Here is a 21,257-nt window from a genome sequence, read left to right as displayed (position 1 = left end):
TCTCCGTTTTCAGGTTCTCGCTTTCTCTTTCTTTCCTTCCCTTTTGCTGGTTCTCTCTCTCCCTTTTTCTGGTTCCCTCGCTCTCTCTCTCCCTCTTTCTCTATCTGATTTCAGCTTCTCTCACTCTCTCCCATCTTTTTCTGTTTCTCTCTCTCTCTCCTTTTACTGGTTCTCTCTCCGTTTTCTGGTTCTCTCTCTCCTTTTTCAGGTTCTCTCTCTCTCCCTCTCTCCTTTTTCTAGTTATCTTGTTCTCCCTCCCTCCTTTTTCTGGTACTCTCACGCTCTCTCCCTCCTTTTTCTGGTTATCTCGCTCTCCCTCCCTCCTTTTTCTGTATCTCTCCCTCTCTCTCGCTCCCTCCTTTTTCTGGTTGTCTCGCGCTCCCTCCCTCCTTTTTCTTGCTCTCTCACTCACTCTCTCTCGCACTCCCTCCCTTTTTCTGGTGCTCTCTCTCTCCCTCCTTTTTCTGTTTTTCTCTCTCTCGCCCTCCTTTTTCTGGTTCTCCCTCTCCCTCCTTTTTCTGTTTTTCTCTCTCTCTCCCTCCTTTTTCTGTTTTTCTCTCCCTCTCCCTCCTTTTTCTGGTCCACTCTCTCTCCCTCCTTTTTCTGGTTCTCTCTCTCCCTCCTTTTTCTGGTTCTCTCTCTCTCTTCTTTTTCTGGTCCACTCTCTCTCTCCCTTTTTCTGGTTCATTCTCTCTCCCTTTCTCTGGTTATCTCGCTCTCCCTCCCTCCTTTTTCTGTATCTCTCCCTCCCTCTCCATCCCTCCTTTTCCAGGTTCTCTCGTGCTCCATCCCTCCTTTTCCTGGTTCTCTCACGCTCCCTCCCTCCCTTTTCTGGTACTCTCGCTCTCCCTCCCTCCTTTTTCTGGTTATTTCACTCTCCGTCCCTCCTTTTTCTGTATCTCTCCCTCTCCCTCCCTCCTTTTTCTGGTTGTCTCACGCTCCCTCCCTCCTTGTTATGTTTCTCTCCCTCCTTTTTCTTGCTCTCTCACTCACTCTCTCTTGCACTCTCTCCCTTTTTCTGGCTCTCCCTCTCTCCCGCCTTTTTCTGTTTTTCTCTCTCTCTCTCCCTCCAGTTTCTGGTTCAATCTCTCTCTTCCTCTCCCTCTCTCTTTCCCTCCTTTTTCTGGTTCTTTTTTCCCCCTCTCCGTATTCTGGTTCTATGTCTCCCCCCCGTCCTTTTTCTGGTTCTCCATCTCACTCCTTTTTCTGGTTCTTTCTCATTCCTTTTTCTGGTCCACTCTCTCTCCCCCTTTTTCTGGTTCATTCTCTCTCTCCCTATTTCTGTATCTCTCCCTCTCTCCTTTTTCTTGTTCTCTCACGCTCGCTCCCTCCTCTTTCTGGTTCTCTCGCGCTCCCTGCCTCCTTTTTCTGTCTGTCTCTCTCTCTCTCCTTTTCCTTGCTCTCTCACTCACTCTCTCTCTTGCAATCCCTCCCTTTTTCTGGTATTCTCTCTCTCTCCCTCCATTTTCTGGTTGTCTCTCCTTTTTCTGGTTCTCTCTCTCTCCTTTTCCTGGTTCTCTCTCTCTCTCTTTTTTCAGGTTTTCTCTCTCTCCCTCCTTTTTTGGGTTTTCTCTCTCCCTCCTTTTTCTGGTTCTCTCTCTCCCTCCTTTTTCAGGTTCTCTCCCTCTCCTTTTTCCGGTTCTCTCTCTCCGTTTTCAGGCTCTCGCTTTCTTTTTCTTTTCTTCCTTTTTGCTGGTTCTCTCTCTCTCTCCCTTTTTCTGGTTCCCTCTCTCTCCTTTTTCTGCATCTCTCTCTCTTCTGTTTCTCTCTCTCTCTCTCCTTTTACTGGTTCTTGCTCTCTCCTTTTTCTGGTTCTCTCCCTTTCTCCTTTTTCTGGTTCTCTCCCCTCTCCTTTTTCTCGTTCTCCCTCTCTCTCCTTTTTCAGGTTCTCTCTCCGTTTTCTGGTTCTCTCTCTCCTTTTTCAGGTTCTCTCTCTCTCTATCTCTCTCCCTTTTTCTGGTTCTCTCTCTCTCTCGCTCTCCTTTTTCTAGTTATCTTGTTCTCCCTCCCTCCTTTTTCTGTAGCTCTCGCTCCCCCTCCCTCCTTTTTCTGGCTCTCTCTCTCTCTTTCTCTCTCTCTCTGCCTCCCCTTTTCTGGTGTGTTCTCTCTTTCTTCCTCCTTTTTCTGGTTCTCTCTCCCCCCTCCTTTTACTGGTTCTCCCTCTCCCTCCATTTTCTGGTTCTCTCTCTCTCTCCTTTCTTTTTCTGGTTCATTCTATCCCTCCCTTTTTATGGTTTTCTCACGCTGTGTCCCTCATTTTTCTGGTTCTCTCTCTCTCTCCCTCCCTCCTTTTTCTGGTTCTCTCTCTCTCCCTCCCTCCTTTTTCTGGTTATCTCGCACTCCCTCGCTCCTTTTTCTGTCGTTCTCCTTCCTTTTTCTTGCTCTCTCACTCACTCTCTCTCGCACTCCATCCCTTTTTCTGGCGCTCTCTCTCTCTCCCTCCTTTTTCTGTTTTTCTCTCTCTCTCCCTCCTTTTTCTGGTTCTCCCTCTCCCTTCTTTTTCTGGTTCTCTCTCTCCCTTCTTTTTATGGTCCACACTCCCACTCCCTTTTTCTGGTTCTCTCTCTCTCCCTCCTTTTTCTGTTTTTTTCTCTCTCTCCCTCCATTTTCTGGTTCAATCTCTCTCTTCCTCTCTCTCCCCCATCCTTTTTCTGGTTCTTTCTCACTCCTTTTTCTGGTCCACTCTCTCTCCCCCTTTTTCTGGTTCATTCTCTCTCTCCCTATTTCTGTATCTCTCCCTCTCTCTCCCTCCCTCCTTTTTCTTGTTCTCTCACGCTCCCTCTCTCCTTTTTCTGGTTCTCTCGCGCTCCCTGCCTTCCTTTTCTGCCTCTCTCTCTCTCCCTCCTTTTTCTTGCTCTCTCACTCTCTCTCTCTTGCACTCCCTCTCTTTTTCTGGTATTCTCTCTCTCCCTCCATTTTCTGGTTCTCTCTCTCACTCCCGCTGTCCGTTTTCTGGTTCTCTCTCTCGCTCCTTCCTTTTTCAGGTTCTCTCACTCTCTCCCTCCTTTTTCTGGTTCTCTCTCTCTCCTTTTTCTGGTTCTCTCTCTCTCCTTTTTCAGGTTTTCTCTCTCTCCCTCCTTTTTCTGGTTCTCTCTCTCCGTTTTCAGGTTCTTGCTTTCTTTTTCTTTCCTTCCTTTTTTCTGGTTCTCTCTTTCTCCTTTTTATGTTTCTCTCTCCTTTTACTGGTTCTCTCTCTCTCCTTTTTCTGGTTTTCTCCCCTCTCCTTTTTCTCATTCTCCCTCTCTCTCCTTTTTCAGGTTCTCTCTCTATTGTCTGGTTCTCTGTCTCCTTTTTCAGGTTCTCTCTCTCTCTCTATCTCTCTCCCTTTTTCTGGTTCTCTCTCTCTCTCTCTCCTTTTTCTAGTTATCTTGTTCTCCCTCCCTCCTTTTTCTGTATCTCTCGCTCCCCCTCCCTCCTTTTTCTGGCTCTCTCTCTCTTTCTCTCTCTCTGTCTCCCCTTTTCTGGTGTGTTCTCTCTTTCTTCCTCCTTTTTCTGGTTCTCTCTCTTCCCCTCCTTTTACTGGTTCTACCTCTCCCTCCAATTTCTGGTTCTCTTTCTCTCTCCTTTCTTTTTCTGGTCCACTCTCTCTCTCCCTTTTTCTGGTTCATTCTATCCCTCCCTTTTTATGGTTTTCTCACGCTCTGTCCCTCATTTTTCTGGTTCTATCTCTCTCTCTCTCCCTCCCTCCTTCTTCTGTATCTCTCTCTCTCTATCCCTCCCTCCTTTTTCTGGTTGTCTCGCGCTCCCTCCCTCCTTTTTCTGTCTTTCTCCCTCCTTTTTCTTGCTCTCTCACTCACTCTCTCTCACACTTCCTCCCTTTTTCTGGCACTCTCTCTCCCTCCTTTTTCTGTTTTTCTCTCTCTCTTCCTCCTTTTTCTGGTTCTCCCTCTCCGTCCTTTTTCTGGTTCTCTCTCTCCCTTCTTTTTATGGTCCACTCTCTCACTCCCTTTTTCTGGTTCATTCTCTCTCTCCCTTTTTCTGGTTCTCTCTCCCTCCCTCCCTCCTTTTTCTGTATCTCTCTCTCTGTCCCTCCCTCCTTTTTCTGGTTCTCTCGTGCTCCCTCCCTCCTTTTTCTGCTTCTCCCTCTCCCTTCTTTTCTGGTCCACTCTCTCTCTCCCTTTTTCTGGTTCATTCTCTCTCCCTTTTTCTGGTTCTCTCTCTCTCTCTCCCCCTCCCTCCCTTTTCTGGTTATCTCACTCACCCTCCCCCCTTTTTCTTGCTCTTTCACTCGCTCTCTCTCGCACTCCCTTTTTCTGGTGTTTTCTCTCTCTCTCTCTCTCCCTCCTTTTACTGTATTTTTCTCTCTCTCTCCCTCTCTCTCTCTCCGACCTTTTTCTGGTTCTCTCGCGCTCCCTCCCTCCTTTTTCTGTCTCTTTCTCTCCCTCCTTTTTCTGTTTTTCTCTCTCTCCCTCCGTTTTCTGGTTCTTGCTCTCTCTCTTTCTCTATCTTTCCATTTTCTGGTTCTCACTAGGTGCTATGGCTGGCAATCAGGTTCAGCGGCTTTTCCGGACTGGAGGAATTTTTGTTACCACTTGGATGTCTTTGGCTGAGACTGTGGAGCCCAGTGACTTCACCCTGTCCTGAGAAAGTTGGGAAAGGCCGAGGTTAGCAGGTGATGTGTTGTCTGGGCAGTGGTTTGGGACTCTGAGGTGTACAGCAAGGCTTAGCAGCTAGTACTCTCCTTGTTGATCTCACTGGGCTCTGGGATTAACTTCGCCTCGGAATGGGGAATGGGGAAGCTGTTTAGCACAGTTGCAGTGTATATACTAACAGTCAGTGCCCCTGTGTTTCTCACTCTGCAGATTGCTCAGTTCACCTCTGGCCTGTAACAGGACCCCTCATTGCTCACGAATTGCTGCTTTTGTGTTGGGGTTCCAGCTCCATGTCCCTTTGCTCCAGTCCTCTCTATTTTTGCAGTATTCTATACTTCTTAGCAAAGGAAAAGACTAAACTATGGCCCCCGGGAATTGCGGTACTGGTTTCCCAGAATAAACACTGGGGAAGTATCAGGTCCCCCATTTTCAGCTATGCAGTGGGTGAGCTCGATCCCCAGAGGGAAGGAGCTCCAAGTCTCCAAGGAGCCTGTTCCTACCAGTGGAGGCTCCCTGGTAACATGTAACCCAATGAAGCCATCACTGCCATCACTGCCATCACTGCCATCACTGCCAGTTGAAAGGTTACATTCTTCCTGTGAAGAGGAAACCTCCTCGCAAGAAATATCTGTGGGATATGGATCCCCGTCGGAATGGATCATTTTTTTCTCATTCTCGGGATGCGGGCATCGCTGGTAAGGCCGGAATTTATTGGCCAACCCCAGGTGACCTGAGAATGAGCCGCCTTCTTGAACCGCTGCAGTCCGTGTGGTGAAGGTTGTCCCGCAAAGCTGTTAGGTGGGGAGTTCCAGGATTATAACCCAGCGACGGTGAAGGAACGATGAAATATTTCCTACCTTACAACTGTGACTATTCTTCAAAAGTACTTCATTGGCTGTAAAGCACTTTGGGTCGTCCTGAGGTTGTGAACGGTGCGATAGAAATGCAAGTCTTTCTTTCCGTTCTTTCGTTCTGTTCGTTTGTTCTTTCGTTCTATTCATTCTGTTCGCTTGTTCCTTCATTCTGTTCATTCGTTCTTTCGTTCTGTTCATTCGTTCTGTTCATTCGTTCTGTTCATTCGTTCTTTCGTTCTGTTCTTTCATTCTTTCGTTCTGTTCATTCGTTCTTTCGTTCTGTTCATTCGTTCTTTCGTTCTGTTCTTTCGTTCTGTTCATTCGTTCTTTCGTTCTGTTCATTCGTTCTTTCGTTCTGTTCATTCGTTCTGTTCGTTTCTTCTTTCATTCTGTTCATTCGTTCTGTTCATTCTGTTCTTTCGTTCTGTTCATTCGTTCTGTTCATTCGTTCTGTTCATTCTGTTCGTTCGTTCTGTTCATTTGTTCTTTCATTCTGTTCATTCGTTCTGTTTGTTTGTTCATTCTTTCGTTCGTTATAGGTCCAAGTCAGGAGGTGAGCCACTTGGGGGGATGGTGTTCCCGTGAACCTGCTGCTTTTGTCCTTCTAGGCAGTGGAGGTCGTGGCTACTTGTGGAATGAACTCCAAGGTCAAACTGAATTATAAAGCAGTGCATGAGTTCTAAAATGAATGGCGATTTATACTGAAGTGTGGAGAGTTCTGCACTGTAGACCTGCTCCCACTAGGGGTTGTGCTGACACTGCCTCAATCCCACCCCAGTTAGGAGACAGACTGAACTTTCACCCCCCTCAGTCTGACCTGGACTCCGGTGCAGTTCCCAGAGGTGAAAGGTCAGTGTACAACCACCATTCAAAGTGATCCTGAACCAATGATAATCCTTTGCACGGCCTGATGATTAAAGTGAGACGTGCTCTAGTCTCCCCTCCCCCATCACTTTTCATACCTCCATAAACTCCCCGCTGGACCGCACGCACTGCCGGAAACACAGGAGGAAGTTCTCTTCCGTCGGAAGTATCTGGGCCAGCTGCAAGAGAACAGGCCAAGTGTTACTATTTCCTCCAGCTGCAGGCTTCCTGTAGTCTTCTCCCCCCAAACACCTTCCCCAGCTAATGGAACAGGAACCAGAGGCCGAGTGACTATTGCCAAAACCTCCGCCAACGCAACTCCACAGCTGCTCTCGGTGGGAGCGGCCTGAGGGGCCTTCGCCTGTGATATTCCCACCCCAGCGTGGCCAAGACTGGGTATTCACCGTAAGGGCAATCCTGTGTGTGAGCCGATGTCATTGCTGTGTGACAGAGCTCTAACACTGTGCCCTGTCTTCGACAGGCGGCTTGGTATTTTGTCTATAAAAGAGGTCAAGATCTTTCTCTTTCTTCCAATTTCCCTGCTGCCCCCCCCCCATCCCCCGCCCTTCTCCTGAAGATTCCTGTTCGGGTAAAGTTCCACTGAGTGTCACAGGCTATTTGACTATTGGAGGTGTCACGGCCAAGCCCGATCCCGTCTTCGGGCAACATTCCATACTTTCCAGCAGGGGTCGCTGGAGAGCTATCGGGAATGCCGACTGATGACCCGATCCCTTCCCAAGGCATTGAGCCAATTGTGGTGCCCCCCCCCGGCCGAGATCAGTCACCTCAGCACAGGGTGGGGCTGGAACCTGGGGTCTTCCCAATGATGTGTCCCAGCATTAGAGTGGCAGGAGCCTTTACCCACACTGCAGACAGATGCTTCACATTTACATTCTGAATCACATTCAGCTGCGTTGTCAAGAGGGTTAAAGGGCTGTACACACATTGTGAGAATACAGCCGTACTTAGTGATGCAGACACTCTTACCTCAGCGATCTCAATCCTGCCATCGGCATTCTTGTCATATTTTTCCATAAATTCCTTCATCTGTATTTCCTGTTAATTCCACACAAAAACAACACACATACCAATTACATTGCACTGCCAGGGTGAATGTAAATGTTTGTCCCAAATGTGGGTGATTTCATCTCAGTCAGCTCATTTGTTGTTTCTTTCTTCATCTCCTGTAAAACAGCTCCATCCATGATGTCATAGCATCCCACACACACACATACCCCAAATACGCACACGCACGAGGCACCGGACACGCACACCGACATACATATACCCACATACGAGCCACACACAACCACATACTGCCGCACACAGTAAACATCCGAAGACTGACACACTGTTTATATTGGGGCATCTTTCCCCCGTTCTTCCCTTGGCATAACCTGGAGTTGTACCTGTGTGTGTGTGTGTGTGCATCTGTCTCTGTGTATGTGCATTTGTCTCTGTGTGTGTGCATGTCTCTGTGTGTGCGTGCATGTATATATGTGTGTATATATGTACATGTGTGTATATGTATATATGTACGTGTGTGTATATGTACGTGTGTGTATATGTATATATGTACATGTGTGTATATATGTATATATGTGCATGTGTATATGTATATATATGTATGTGTATATGTGTATATGCACGTGTGTATAGGTGCATATGCACGCGTGTGTATATGTGTATATGCACATGTGTGTATATGTACATGTGTGTATATGAACGTATGTGTATATGTGTGTCTATATGTACATGTGTGTATATGTGTATGTGTACATGTGTATATGTGTGTACATGTATGTGTGTATATGCATGTGTGTATATGTACATTGTGTGCATGTATATGTAGGTATGTGTATATGTATGTGCATGTGTATATGTGTATGTGTGTGTATGTGTATATGTGTATGTGTGTACATATGTGTGTATATGTATATATGTATGTGTGTGTGCATATGTGTGTGTATATCTGTATATATGTATGCATGTGTGTGTATGTATATATGTATGTATGTACATATGTGTGTATATGTATATATGTGTGTCTGTATATGTATATATGTGTGTGTATGTATATGTATTCGTGTGTTTGTATAATGTGTTTGCACATGTGCAGGATGATGTATCCTGGGCCGCAGAATGAATAATAAGCTAGATTGTGATTGATTCCTTCTGGAAAGTGTGTGTTTGCTTACCATCAATGGGACGGAGGAATGTATAGGTCAGTGTCTATCAGTGATGGTACAGGAGGAATCTATGGGTCAGTGGTTGGCAGTGATGATACAGGAGGAACTGTGTAGTGACCAGATAAAAGAGTGGGAGTCATCAATAAAATGCGACCTTCAGCAGTTTGTCTTTTTCTGCACTGTGGTGAATGATTGTAGCCATTATTGACAGGCTCCACTCTAAACTGTACCCCCTACAACATCAGAGTGTTAATTATATCCATGTGATTTATATCAATTGGTGTTAATTGTATTCAGGTGGTGCGTATCAATTGGGAATGCTCTTGTATCCATTTATAAGAGAGCTGATCTAGGGTTTGGTGTGGGTGTAATGTGGAGCTCTGTGAATAAAGGCTTGGAAGCAACTGAAGACCAGGCTCCAGTATCCCATCCTTCACTACTGGGCTATCCGATTTATTACACAGAGCTGTGGCTGGGCTTTCACTCCTCTACAAGGTTCTGGTCACAGCAGCACTTCTGCCCAATCAATGGTTTATCCCTGGAAGCCCCCACCTCTTAGCATTCTGCATTAATCCACAGTGTCTGCACAGAGATCAAGCAGCAAAGGTTCCCAGGCTGATTCTTTAGCCCATGGAACCCCCTCCCAGGCAGTGTAATTATCTGGGAGTCTGCCTCCTGTATACAGCAATTTCTATCCAGTGGGAATCATCAATCGCTGATGCAATGTTGCTGGAGCATAGCACGAGGCTGATGGGGAATCTATGACATGCTTGTTGGGGCTGAGAAGATTTTCTCCAGGCATTTTATGTCCTCCCAACAGCCTTTAGGATTGGTGTGTGAGGCTTCAGTCTTTGGTACGGATGTTGCGTTTTATATAATCGATTCTTTTTACACGACTATGGGTAAACAGCATAAGGTAAGTCGGGAATAACTGAGTTGAAATTGAAGCTGTGTTTCCCTATTATACTTAAAGTGGAGATTGAAACTTAGCTTAATTTGTAAATTAGCCAGGATACAAAAGCTTGATTCACGGTGCAGATCAAAAGCACAATGGGTATTTAATTTATAGATTCCAAACTATGCTACTCATTCGGGTACTTAGACAAGAGGCGTTGTTCTGAAATAGCTATACCATTCAGAGGGCATTGTTTTAGGAAGAATCAAGTGTCTAAAAGCAAATAGCCCATCAGAAGACCAGGATCCTACTGTTTACACCTCATGTGCTTGCATGTTAGAAACGGTTATTGTCTTAATGCCTGACCATTGAGAAAACGATCATTAAATGAGCCTACTGTGACATCAGTAAAGACCAAGTTATAGTCCAACAAATTTATTTTAAATCCCACAAGCTTTCGGAGTTTCCACAACATTCACCTGAGGAAGGAGGAAGCCTCCGAAAGCTTGTGGAATTTAAAATAAATTTGTTGGACTATAACTTGGTGTTGTAAAATTGTTTTCAATTGTCAACCCCAGTCCATCACCGGCATCTCCACATCATCAGTAAAGACATAATTGTTTCCCTGGTGGTACAGCCATTCCAGATAATGACTTGTCTACTTCCCCCAACCTGTAGTTGAGGGGTAGTTGGTAATGTGGCACACTATCCCACTCACGTCATCCATAAAGAATACATAGGAGACTCTCTGTGAACACGAGTTAAAAGTGTTGGGAAAGAATCAGAACTGTGACAGTTATTGGTGGCTGCATCCTGTCCAACCCCAGCTAATATACCAAAGAAGGGCAGTGTGTCATTGTCCCTGTTTAAAGGGGAGTAATGTGGTTGGGATTCCAGTCTTCATCAGGGTTCGGATGTTAGACTGGCTCCGGAGAAAAATAATTCTTCCTTCTACTTGGAATCCATGGCTGGAGTATTGGGAACACCTGTTATTCTGGGGTGGCGCTGTCCTGCTTGTAGTATTTGGAGGGTGACCAATGGGGAACCTTCATGCCCGCTGGCAGTGATCCGAGGTACAACCAGCTTCATAACTGGTGCTGCATGGGAAGCGGAAAATACAAGCTGATAGAATGATACTGGGGCTTGGAGGGTTAAATTATGAGGACAGGGTGCACAAACTTGGCTTGTATTCCCTTGAGTATTGGAGATTAAAGGGTGATCTAATTGAAGTGTTTAAAATGATAAAAGGATTTGATAGGGTAAATGCAGAGAAACTAATTCCTCTGGTGGGTGAATCAAGAACAAGCGGATATAATTTTAAAATTAGAGCTGGGCCGTTCAGGGGTGATGTCAGGAAGCACTTCTTCACACAAAGGGCAGTGGAAATCTGGAACTCTCTTTACCCCCAAAAAGGCTGTGGATACTGGGACAATCGGAGCTTTCAAGACTGAGATTGATAGATTTTTGTCAGGTAAGGGTATCAAGGGATATGGAGCTAAGGAGGGAAAATGGGGTTGAGGTACAGATCAACCATGATCTGATTGAATGGTTTGAGGGGCTGAATGGCCTCCTCTTGTTTCTGTGTAAAAAGAGTAAAATAAAACTTCTGTTTTTTTAATGTGTGTGTTGTTCTGCGCATGCACGGCTATGTTCATGTCTGTTTGTGCCTGTGGAGTACTGTGCATATGTGAATGTGTGTATATGTGCGTGTGTGCCTGTGCATTCTCTGTGCATGTGTGTGTGCATGTGCGTTTGCTGTACGTGTATGTCAATTCACCTTCTTTCTGTGCGTGTGCCCGCGCGCTCTCGGTGAGTGTGCCCGCGCGCTCTCGGTGAGTGTGCCCGCGCGCTCTCGGTGAGTGTGCCCGCGCGCTCTCGGTGCGGGAGTGTGCCCGCGCGCTCTCGGTGAGTGTGCCCGCGCGCTCTCGGTGAGTGTGCCCGCGCGCTCTCGGGGAGTGTGCCCGCGCGCTCTCGGGGAGTGTGCCCGCGCGCTCTCGGTGAGTGTGCCCGCGCGCTCTCGGGGAGTGTGCCCGCGAGCTCTCGGTGAGTGTGCACGCGCGCTCTCGGTGAGTGTGCCCGCGCGCTCTCGGTGAGTGTGCCCGCGCGCTCTCGGTGAGTGTGCCCGCGCGCTCTCGGTGCGGGAGTGTGCCCGCGCGCTCTCGGTGAGTGTGCCCGCGCGCTCTCGGTGCGGGAGTGTGCCCGCGCGCTCTCGGTGAGTGTGCCCGCGCGCTCTCGGTGAGTGTGCCCGCGCGCTCTCGGTGCGGGAGTGTGCCCGCGCGCTCTCGGTGAGTGTGCCCGCGCGCTCTCGGTGAGTGTGCCCGCGCGCTCTCGGTGCGGGAGTGTACCCGCGCACTCTCGGTGAGTGTGCCCGCGCGCTCTCGGTGCGGGAGTGTGCCCGCGCGCTCTCGGTGAGTGTGCCCGCGCGCTCTCGGTGAGTGTGCCCGCGCGCTCTCGGTGCGGGAGTGTGCCCGCGCGCTCTCGGTGAGTGTGCCCGCGCGCTCTCGGTGAGTGTGCCCGCGCGCTCTCGGTGAGTGTGCCCGCGCGCTCTCGGTGAGTGTGCCCGCGCGCTCTCGGTGCGGGAGTGTGCCCGCGCGCTCTCGGTGCGGGAGTGTGCACGCGCGCTCTCGGTGAGTGTGCACGCGCGCTCTCGGTGAGTGTGCCCGCGCGCTCTCGGTGCGGGAGTGTGCACGCGCGCTCTCGGTGAGTGTGCCCGCGCGCTCTCGGTGAGTGTGCCCGCGCGCTCTTGGTGAGTGTGCCCGCGTGCTCTCGGTGCGGGAGTGTGCCCGCGCGCTCTCGGTGAGTGTGCCCGCGCGCTCTCGGTGAGTGTGCCCGCGCGCTCTCGGTGCGGGAGTGTGCCCGCGCGCTCTCGGTGAGTGTGCCCGCGCGCTCTCGGTGAGTGTGCCCGCGCGCTCTCGGTGCGGGAGTGTGCCCGCGCGCTCTCGGTGCGGGAGTGTGCCCGCGCGCTCTCGGTGCGGGAGTGTGCCCGCGCGCTCTCGGTGAGTGTGCCCGCGCGCTCTCGGTGAGTGTGCCCGCGCGCTCTCGGTGTGTGTGCCCGCGCGCTCTCGGTGAGTGTGCCCGCGCGCTCTCGGTGTGTGTGCCCGCGCGCTCTCGGTGAGTGTGCCCGCGCGCTCTCGGTGAGTGTGCCCGCGCGCTCTCGGTGAGTGTGCCCGCGTGCTCTCGGTGCGGGAGTGTGCCCGCGCGCTCTCGGTGAGTGTGCCCGCGCGCTCTCGGTGAGTGTGCCCGCGCGCTCTCGGTGCGGGAGTGTGCCCGCGCGCTCTCGGTGAGTGTGCCCCCGCGCTCTCGGTGAGTGTGCCCGCGCGCTCTCGGTGCGGGAGTGTGCCCGCGCGCTCTCGGTGCGGGAGTGTGCCCGCGCGCTCTCGGTGAGTGTGCCCGCGCGCTCTCGGTGCGGGAGTGTGCCCGCGCGCTCTCGGTGAGTGTGCCCCCGCGCTCTCGGTGAGTGTGCCCGCGCGCTCTCGGTGCGGGAGTGTGCCCGCGCGCTCTCGGTGCGGGAGTGTGCCCGCGCGCTCTCGGTGAGTGTGCCCGCGCGCTCTCGGTGAGTGTGCCCGCGCGCTCTCGGTGTGTGTGCCCGCGCGCTCTCGGTGAGTTTGCCCGCGCGCTCTCGGTGAGTGTGCTGTTTACAATCGGTATTTTCATTCTACTCAGCTGAACTATTTCTGGGACAGCTCATTTGACTCCTGTGGAAACAGTCGGCTGGGAGTGAGCAGGGATCCCAACCCGAGAGGGATCGCCTGTTGTGCTGCTGTGTTGTGTTGAGTGCAGGATATACACTAACCCATCAGTGATGCAGAATGGGAAGGTGGTGCCGTTTCCTTTGCTTTGTGACCGTAGAAAAACACAAGTTAATGAGGTGGCACTGATGAAGGAGCTCTTCCCGATCTATCTTTTGTCTTTCAGATGCTGACTGACCTGCTGTGTATTTCGAGCATTCACTGGTTTTCCTTTATTTCTCTGCTTAGTTCCTAACTCCCCGCCTAGGATATGACAGGAACACTTTCAGAGGCATCACAGAACTGTTTCATATCTTAGCACAGCTAAAACTTGCAGTGTTTAATTCATTGCCAACATCCCTACAAGTATCCTGGCAATGTTCCCTTGCTCGTTCCCTTTCATCAAACACCCAATCAACACCATTAGTCGAAGTGTCTTTGAGATCACCTTAAACACCATTAAGCAGCTTCCTCTCTCATGCTTCTGGAGCTCAGGCTGTGGGCATTCATTGAGGAGATCAACAGAGCTCTCCATCGCCCACAGTCACTTCAACCAAAGTCACTTATAACGCTGGCAGTCCCCTTCTCGGGGGAGGGGCTGTCCGTCTCATGCTCGGGGGAGGGGCTGTCCGTCTCATTCTCGGGGGAGGGGCTGTTAGTCTCATTCTCGGGGGGGCTGTTAGTCTCATTCTCGGGGGAGGGGCTGTCAGTCTCATTCTCGGGGGAGGGGCTGTCAGTCTCATTATCGGGGGAGGGGCTGTCCGTCTCATGCTCGGGGGAGGGGCTGTCCGTCTCATTCTCGGGGGAGGGGCTGTTAGTCTCATTCTCGGGGGGGCTGTTAGTCTCATTCTCGGGGGAGGGGCTGTCAGTCTCATTATCGGGGGGAGGGGCTGTTAGTCTCATTCTCGGGAGGAGGGGCTGTCAGTCTCATTCTCGGGGGAGGGGCTGGCATTCTCATTCTCGGGGGAGGGGCAGTCAGTCTCATTCTCGGGGGAGGGGCTGTCAGTCTCATGCCCGGGGGAGGGGCTGTCAGTCTCATTCTCGGGGGAGGGGCTGTCCGTCTCATTCTCGGGGGAGGGGCTGTCCGTCTCATTCTCGGGGGAGGGGCTGTCAGTCTCATTCTCGGGGGAGGGGCTGTCAGTCTCATTCTCGGGGGAGGGGCTGTCAGTCTCATTCTCGGGGAGGGGCTGTCCGTCTCATTCTCGGGGGAGGGGCTGTCAGTCCCATGCTCGGGGGAGGGGCTGTCAGTCCCCTTCTCGGGGGAGGAGCTGTCAGTCTCATTCTCGGGGGAGGGGCTGTCAGTCTCATGCTCGGGGGAGGGGCTGTCAGTCTCATTCTCGGGGGAGGGGCTGTCAGTCCCCTTCTCGGGGGAGGAGCTGTCAGTCTCATTCTCGGGGGAGGGGCTGTCAGTCTCATGCTCGGGGGAGGGGCTGTCAGTCTCATGCTCGGGGGAGGGGCTGTCAGTCTCATTCTCGGGGGAGGGGCTGTCAGTCTCATTCTCGGGGGAGGGGCTGTCAGTCCCCTTCTCGGGGGAGGGCCTGTCCGTCTCATTCTCGGGGGAGGGCCTGTCAGTCTCATTCTCGGGGGGAGGGGCTGTCAGTCTCATTCTCGGGGGAGGGGCTGTCAGTCTCATGCTCGGGGGAGGGGCTGTCAGTCTCATTCTCGGGGGAGGGGCTGTCAGTCTCATGCTCGGGGGGAGGGGCTGTCAGTCTCATGCTCGGGGGAGGGGCTGTCAGTCTCATTCTCGGGGGAGGGGCTGTCAGTCTCATTCTCGGCGGAGGGGCTGTCAGTCTCATTCTCGGGGGAGGGGCTGTCAGTCTCATTCTCGGGGGAGGAGCTGTCAGTCTCATTCTCGGCGGAGGGGCTGTCAGTCTCATTCTCGGGGGAGGGGCTGTCAGTCTCATTCTCGGGGGAGGGGCTGTCAGTCTCATTCTCGGGGGAGGGGCTGTCAGTCTCATTCTCGGGGGAGGGGCTGTCAGTCTCATTCTCGGGGGAGGGGCTGTCAGTCTCATTCTCGGGGGAGGGGCTGTCAGTCTCATGCTCGGGGGGAGGGGCTGTCAGTCTCATGCTCGGGGGAGGGGCTGTCAGTCTCATGCACGGGGGAGGGGCTGTCAGTCTCATTCTCGGGGGAGGGGCTGTCAGTCTCATTCTCGGGGAGGGGCTGTCAGTCTCATTCTCGGGGGAGGGGCTGTCAGTCTCATGCTCAGGGGAGGGGCTGTCAGTCTCATTCTCGGGGAGGGGCTGTCAGTCTCATTCTCGGGGGGAGGGGCTGTCAGTCTCATGCTCGGGGGAGGGGCTGTCAGTCTCATTCTCGGGGAGGGGCTGTCAGTCTCATTCTCGGGGGAGGGGCTGTCAGTCTCATTCTCGGGGGAGGGGCTGTCAGCCTCATGCTCGGGGGAGGGGCTGTCTGTCTCATTCTCGTGGGAGGGGCTGTCAGTCTCATTCTCGGGGGAGGGGCTGTCAGTCTCATTCTCGGGGGAGGGGCTGTCAGTCTCATTCTCGGGGGAGGGGCTGTCAGTCTCATTCTCGGGGGAGGGGCTGTCAGTCTCATTCTCGGGGGAGGGGCTGTCAGTCTCATTCTCGGGGGAGGGGCTGTCAGTCTCATTCTCGGGGGAGGGGCTATCAGTCTCATGCTCGGGGGAGGGGCTGTCAGTCTCATGCTCGGGGGAGGGGCTGTCAGTCTCATTCTCGGGGGAGGGGCTGTCAGTCTCATTCTCGGGGGAGGGGCTGTCAGTCTCATGCTCGGGGGAGGGGCTGTCAGTCTCATTCTCGGGGGAGGGGCTGTCAGTCTCATGCTCGGGGGAGTGGCTGTCCGTCTCATTCTCGGGGGAGGGGCTGTCACTCCCATGCTCGGGGGAGGGGCTGTCAGTCCCCTTCTCGGGGGAGGAGCTGTCAGTCTCATTCTCGGGGGAGGGGCTGTCAGTCCCCTTCTCGGGGGAGGGCCTGTCAGTCTCATTCTCGGGGGAGGGGCTGTCAGTCTCATGCACGGGGGAGGGGCTGTCAGTCTCATTCTCGGGGGAGGGGCTATCAGTCTCATGCTCGGAGGAGGGGCTGTCAGTCTCATTCACGGGGAGGAGCTGTCAGTCTCATTCTCGGGGGAGGGGCTGTCAGTCTCATTCTCGGCGGAGGGGCTGTCAGTCTCATTCTCGGGGGAGGGGCTGTCAGTCTCATTCTCGGGGGAGGGGCTGTCAGTCTCATTCTCGGGGGAGGAGCTGTCAGTCTCATTCTCGGGGGAGGGGCTGTCAGTCTCATTCTCGGGGAGGGGCTGTCTGTCTCATTCTCGGGGGAGGGGCTGTCAGTCTCATTCTCGGGGGAGGGGCTGTCAGTCTCATTATCGGGGGGAGGGGCTGTTAGTCTCATTCTCGGTGGGGGGCTGTTAGTCTCATTCTCGGGAGGAGGGGCTGGCATTCTCATTCTCGGGGGAGGGGCAGTCAGTCTCATTCTCGGGGGGTGGGGCTGTCAGTCTCATGCTCGGGGGAGGGGCTGTCAGTCTCATTCTCGGGGGAGGGGCTGTCCGTCTCATTCTCGGGGGAGGGGCTGTCAGTCTCATTCTCGGGGGAGGGGCTGTCAGTCTCATTCTCGGGGGAGGGGCTGTCAGTCTCATTCTCGGGGGAGGGGCTGTCAGTCTCATTCTCGGGGGAGGGGCTGTCAGTCCCCTTCTCGGGGGAGGAGCTGTCAGTCTCATTCTCGGGGGAGGGGCTGTCAGTCTCATGCTCGGGGGAGGGGCTGTCAGTCTCATTCTCGGGGGAGGGGCTGTCAGTCTCATTCTCGGGGGAGGGGCTGTCAGTCCCCTTCTCGGGGGAGGGCCTGTCCGTCTCATTCTCGGGGGAGGGGCTGTTCGTCTCATTCTCGGGGGAGGGGCTGTCAGTCTCATTCTCGGGGGAGGGGCTGTCAGTCTCATTCTCGGGGGAGGGGCTGTCCGTCTCATTCTCGGGGGAGGGGCTGTCCGTCTCATTCTCGGGGGAGGGGCTGTCAGTCCCCTTCTCGGGGGAGGGGCTGTCCGTCTCATGCTCGGGGGAGGGGCTGTCCGTCTCATTCTCGGGGGAGGGGCTGTTAGTCTCATTCTCGGGGGGGCTGTTAGTCTCATTCTCGGGGGAGGGGCTGTCAGTCTCATTATCGGGGGGAGGGGCTGTTAGTCTCATTCTCGGTGGGGGGCTGTTAGTCTCATTCTCGGGAGGAGGGGCTGGCATTCTCATTCTCGGGGGAGGGGCAGTCAGTCTCATTCTCGGGGGGTGGGGCTGTCAGTCTCATGCTCGGGGGAGGGGCTGTCAGTCTCATTCTCGGGGGAGGGGCTGTCCGTCTCATTCTCGGGGGAGGGGCTGTCCGTCTCATTCTCGGGGGAGGGGCTGTCAGTCTCATTCTCGGGGGAGGGGCTGTCAGTCTCATTCTCGGGGGAGGGGCTGTCAGTCTCATTCTCGGGGGAGGGGCTGTCAGTCCCATGCTCGGGGGAGGGGCTGTCAGTCCCCTTCTCGGGGGAGGAGCTGTCAGTCTCATTCTCGGTGGAGGGGCTGTCAGTCTCATGCTCGGGGGAGGGGCTGTCAGTCTCATTCTCGGGGGAGGGGCTGTCAGTCCCCTTCTCGGGGGAGGAGCTGTCAGTCTCATTCTCGGGGGAGGGGCTGTCAGTCTCATGCTCGGGGGAGGGGCTGTCAGTCTCATTCTCGGGGGAGGGGCTGTCAGTCTCATTCTCGGGGGAGGGGCTGTCAGTCCCCTTCTCGGGGGAGGGCCTGTCCGTCTCATTCTCGGGGGAGGGCCTGTCAGTCTCATTCTCGGGGGGAGGGGCTGTCAGTCTCATTCTCGGGGGAGGGGCTGTCAGTCTCATGCTCGGGGGAGGGGCTGTCAGTCTCATTCTCGGGGGAGGGGCTGTCAGTCTCATGCTCGGGGGGAGGGGCTGTCAGTCTCATGCTCGGGGGAGGGGCTGTCAGTCTCATTCTCGGGGGAGGGGCTGTCAGTCTCATTCTCGGCGGAGGGGCTGTCAGTCTCATTCTCGGGGGAGGGGCTGTCAGTCTCATTCTCGGGGGAGGAGCTGTCAGTCTCATTCTCGGCGGAGGGGCTGTCAGTCTCATTCTCGGGGGAGGGGCTGTCAGTCTCATTCTCGGGGGAGGGGCTGTCAGTCTCATTCTCGGGGGAGGGGCTGTCAGTCTCATTCTCGGGGGAGGGGCTGTCAGTCTCATTCTCGGGGGAGGGGCTGTCAGTCTCATTCTCGGGGGAGGGGCTGTCAGTCTCATGCTCGGGGGGAGGGGCTGTCAGTCTCATTCTCGGGGGGAGGGGCTGTCAGTCTCATGCTCGGGGGAGGGGCTGTCAGTCTCATTCTCGGGGAGGGGCTGTCAGTCTCATTCTCGGGGGAGGGGCTGTCAGTCTCATTCTCGGGGGAGGGGCTGTCAGTCTCATGCTCGGGGGAGGGGCTGTCTGTCTCATTCTCGGGGGAGGGGCTGTCAGTCTCATTCTCGGGGGAGGGGCTGTCAGTCTCATTCTCGGGGGAGGGGCTGTCAGTCTCATTCTCGGGGGAGGGGCTGTCAGTCTCATTCTCGGGGGAGGGGCTGTCAGTCTCATTCTCGGGGGAGGGGCTGTCAGTCTCATTCTCGGGGGAGGGGCTGTCAGTCTCATTCTCGGGGGAGGGGCTATCAGTCTCATGCTCGGGGGAGGGGCTGTCAGTCTCATGCTCGGGGGAGGGGCTGTCAGTCTCATTCTCGGGGGAGGGGCTGTCAGTCTCATTCTCGGGGGAGGGGCTGTCAGTCTCATGCTCGGGGGAGGGGCTGTCAGTCTCATTCTCGGGGGAGGGGCTGTCAGTCTCATGCTCGGGGGAGTGGCTGTCCGTCTCATTCTCGGGGGAGGGACTGTCACTCCCATGCTCGGGGGAGGGGCTGTCAGTCCCCTTCTCGGGGGAGGAGCTGTCAGTCTCATTCTCGGGGGAGTGGCTGTTAGTCTCATTCTCGGGGGGGCTGTTAGTCTCATTCTCGGGGGAGGGGCTGTCAGTCTCATTATCGGGGGGAGGGGCTGTTAGTCTCATTCTCGGTGGGGGGCTGTTAGTCTCATTCTCGGGAGGAGGGGCTGGCATTCTCATTCTCGGGGGAGGGGCAGTCAGTCTCATTCTCGGGGGGTGGGGCTGTCAGTCTCATGCTCGGGGGAGGGGCTGTCAGTCTCATTCTCGGGGGAGGGGCTGTCCGTCTCATTCTCGGGGGAGGGGCTGTCCGTCTCATTCTCGGGGGAGGGGCTGTCAGTCTCATTCTCGGGGGAGGGGCTGTCAGTCTCATTCTCGGGGGAGGGGCTGTCAGTCTCATTCTCGGGGGAGGGGCTGTCAGTCCCATGCTCGGGGGAGGGGCTGTCAGTCCCCTTCTCGGGGGAGGAGCTGTCAGTCTCATTCTCGGTGGAGGGGCTGTCAGTCTCATGCTCGGGGGAGGGGCTGTCAGTCTCATTCTCGGGGGAGGGGCTGTCAGTCCCCTTCTCGGGGGAGGAGCTGTCAGTCTCATTCTCGGGGGAGGGGCTGTCAGTCTCATGCTCGGGGGAGGGGCTGTCAGTCTCATTCTCGGGGGAGGGGCTGTCAGTCTCATTCTCGGGGGAGGGGCTGTCAGTCCCCTTCTCGGGGGAGGGCCTGTCCGTCTCATTCTCGGGGGAGGGCCTGTCAGTCTCATTCTCGGGGGGAGGGGCTGTCAGTCTCATTCTCGGGGGAGGGGCTGTCAGTCTCATGCTCGGGGGAGGGGCTGTCAGTCTCATTCTCGGGGGAGGGGCTGTCAGTCTCATGCTCGGGGGGAGGGGCTGTCAGTCTCATGCTCGGGGGAGGGGCTGTCAGTCTCATTCTCGGGGGAGGGGCTGTCAGTCTCATTCTCGGCGGAGGGGCTGTCAGTCTCATTCTCGGGGGAGGGGCTGTCAGTCTCATTCTCGGGGGAGGAGCTGTCAGTCTCATTCTCGGGGGAGGGGCTGTCAGTCTCATTCTCGGGGGAGGGGCTGTCAGTCTCATTCTCGGGGGAGGGGCTGTCAGTCTCATTCTCGGGGGAGGGGCTGTCAGTCTCATTCTCGGGGGAGGGGCTGTCAGTCTCATTCTCGGGGGAGGGGCTGTCAGTCTCATGCTCGGGGGGAGGGGCTGTCAGTCTCATTCTCGGGGGGAGGGGCTGTCAGTCTCATGCTCGGGGGAGGGGCTGTCAGTCTCATTCTCGGGGAGGGGCTGTCAGTCTCATTCTCGGGGGAGGGGCTGTCAGTCTCATTCTCGGGGGAGGGGCTGTCAGTCTCATGCTCGGGGGAGGGGCTGTCTGTCTCATTCTCGGGGGAGGGGCTGTCAGTCTCATTCTCGGGGGAGGGGCTGTCAGTCTCATTCTCGGGGGAGGGGCTGTCAGTCTCATTCTCGGGGGAGGGGCTGTCAGTCTCATTCTCGGGGGAGGGGCTGTCAGTTTCATTCTCGGGGGAGGGGCTGTCAGTCTCATTCTCGGGGGAGGGGCTGTCAGTCTCATTCTCGGGGGAGGGGCTATCAGTCTCATGCTCGGGGGAGGGGCTGTCAGTCTCATGCTCGGGGGAGGGGCTGTCAGTCTCATTCTCGGGGGAGGGGCTGTCAGTCTCATTCTCGGGGGAGGGGCTGTCAGTCTCATGCTCGGGGGAGGGGCTGTCAGTCTCATTCTCGGGGGAGGGGCTGTCAGTCTCATGCTCGGGGGAGTGGCTGTCCGTCTCATTCTCGGGGGAGGGACTGTCACTCCCATGCTCGGGGGAGGGGCTGTCAGTCCCCTTCTCGGGGGAGGAGCTGTCAGTCTCATTCTCGGGGGAGTGGCTGTCAGTCCCCTTCTCGGGGGAGGGCCTGTCAGTCACATTCTCGGGGGAGGGGCTGTCAGTCTCATGCACGGGGGAGGGGCTGTCAGTCTCATTCTCGGGGGAGGGGCTGTCAGTCTCATGCTCGGAGGAGGGGCTGTCAGTCTCATTCACGGGGAGGAGCTGTCAGTCTCATTCTCGGGGGAGGGGCTGTCAGTCTCATTCTCGGCGGAGGGGCTGTCAGTCTCATTCTCGGGGGAGGGGCTGTCAGTCTCATTCTCGGGGGAGGAGCTGTCAGTCTCATTCTCGGGGGAGGGGCTGTCAGTCTCATTCTCGGGGAGGGGCTGTCTGTCTCATTCTCGGGGGAGGGGCTGTCAGTCTCATTCTCGGGGGAGGGGCTGTCA

The 21,257-nt window shown here is 54.8% G+C and overlaps 1 protein-coding gene across 1 annotated transcript in view; it reads right to left on the bottom strand.

The window, feature by feature from the left end:
- calb2a (calbindin 2a) overlaps positions 1 to 21,257 on the bottom strand; it is a 274,121-nt gene that overhangs the window by 96,718 nt on the left and 156,146 nt on the right. Inside the window, exons 3-4 of the mRNA XM_067997410.1 lie at positions 7,298 to 7,366; positions 6,409 to 6,489 (exon numbers count right to left, since the gene is read on the bottom strand). Of these exons, the coding sequence (XP_067853511.1) occupies positions 6,409 to 6,489; positions 7,298 to 7,366 (150 nt within the window). The remainder of the gene's footprint in view (positions 1 to 6,408; positions 6,490 to 7,297; positions 7,367 to 21,257) is intronic.

Source organism: Heptranchias perlo, chromosome 16, assembly GCF_035084215.1.
Source record: "Heptranchias perlo isolate sHepPer1 chromosome 16, sHepPer1.hap1, whole genome shotgun sequence".
Lineage (NCBI taxonomy): Eukaryota > Metazoa > Chordata > Chondrichthyes > Hexanchiformes > Hexanchidae > Heptranchias > Heptranchias perlo.
The sequence above is the reverse complement of the archived record's forward strand: the minus strand, read 5'-3'. Positions and strand labels throughout refer to the sequence as shown.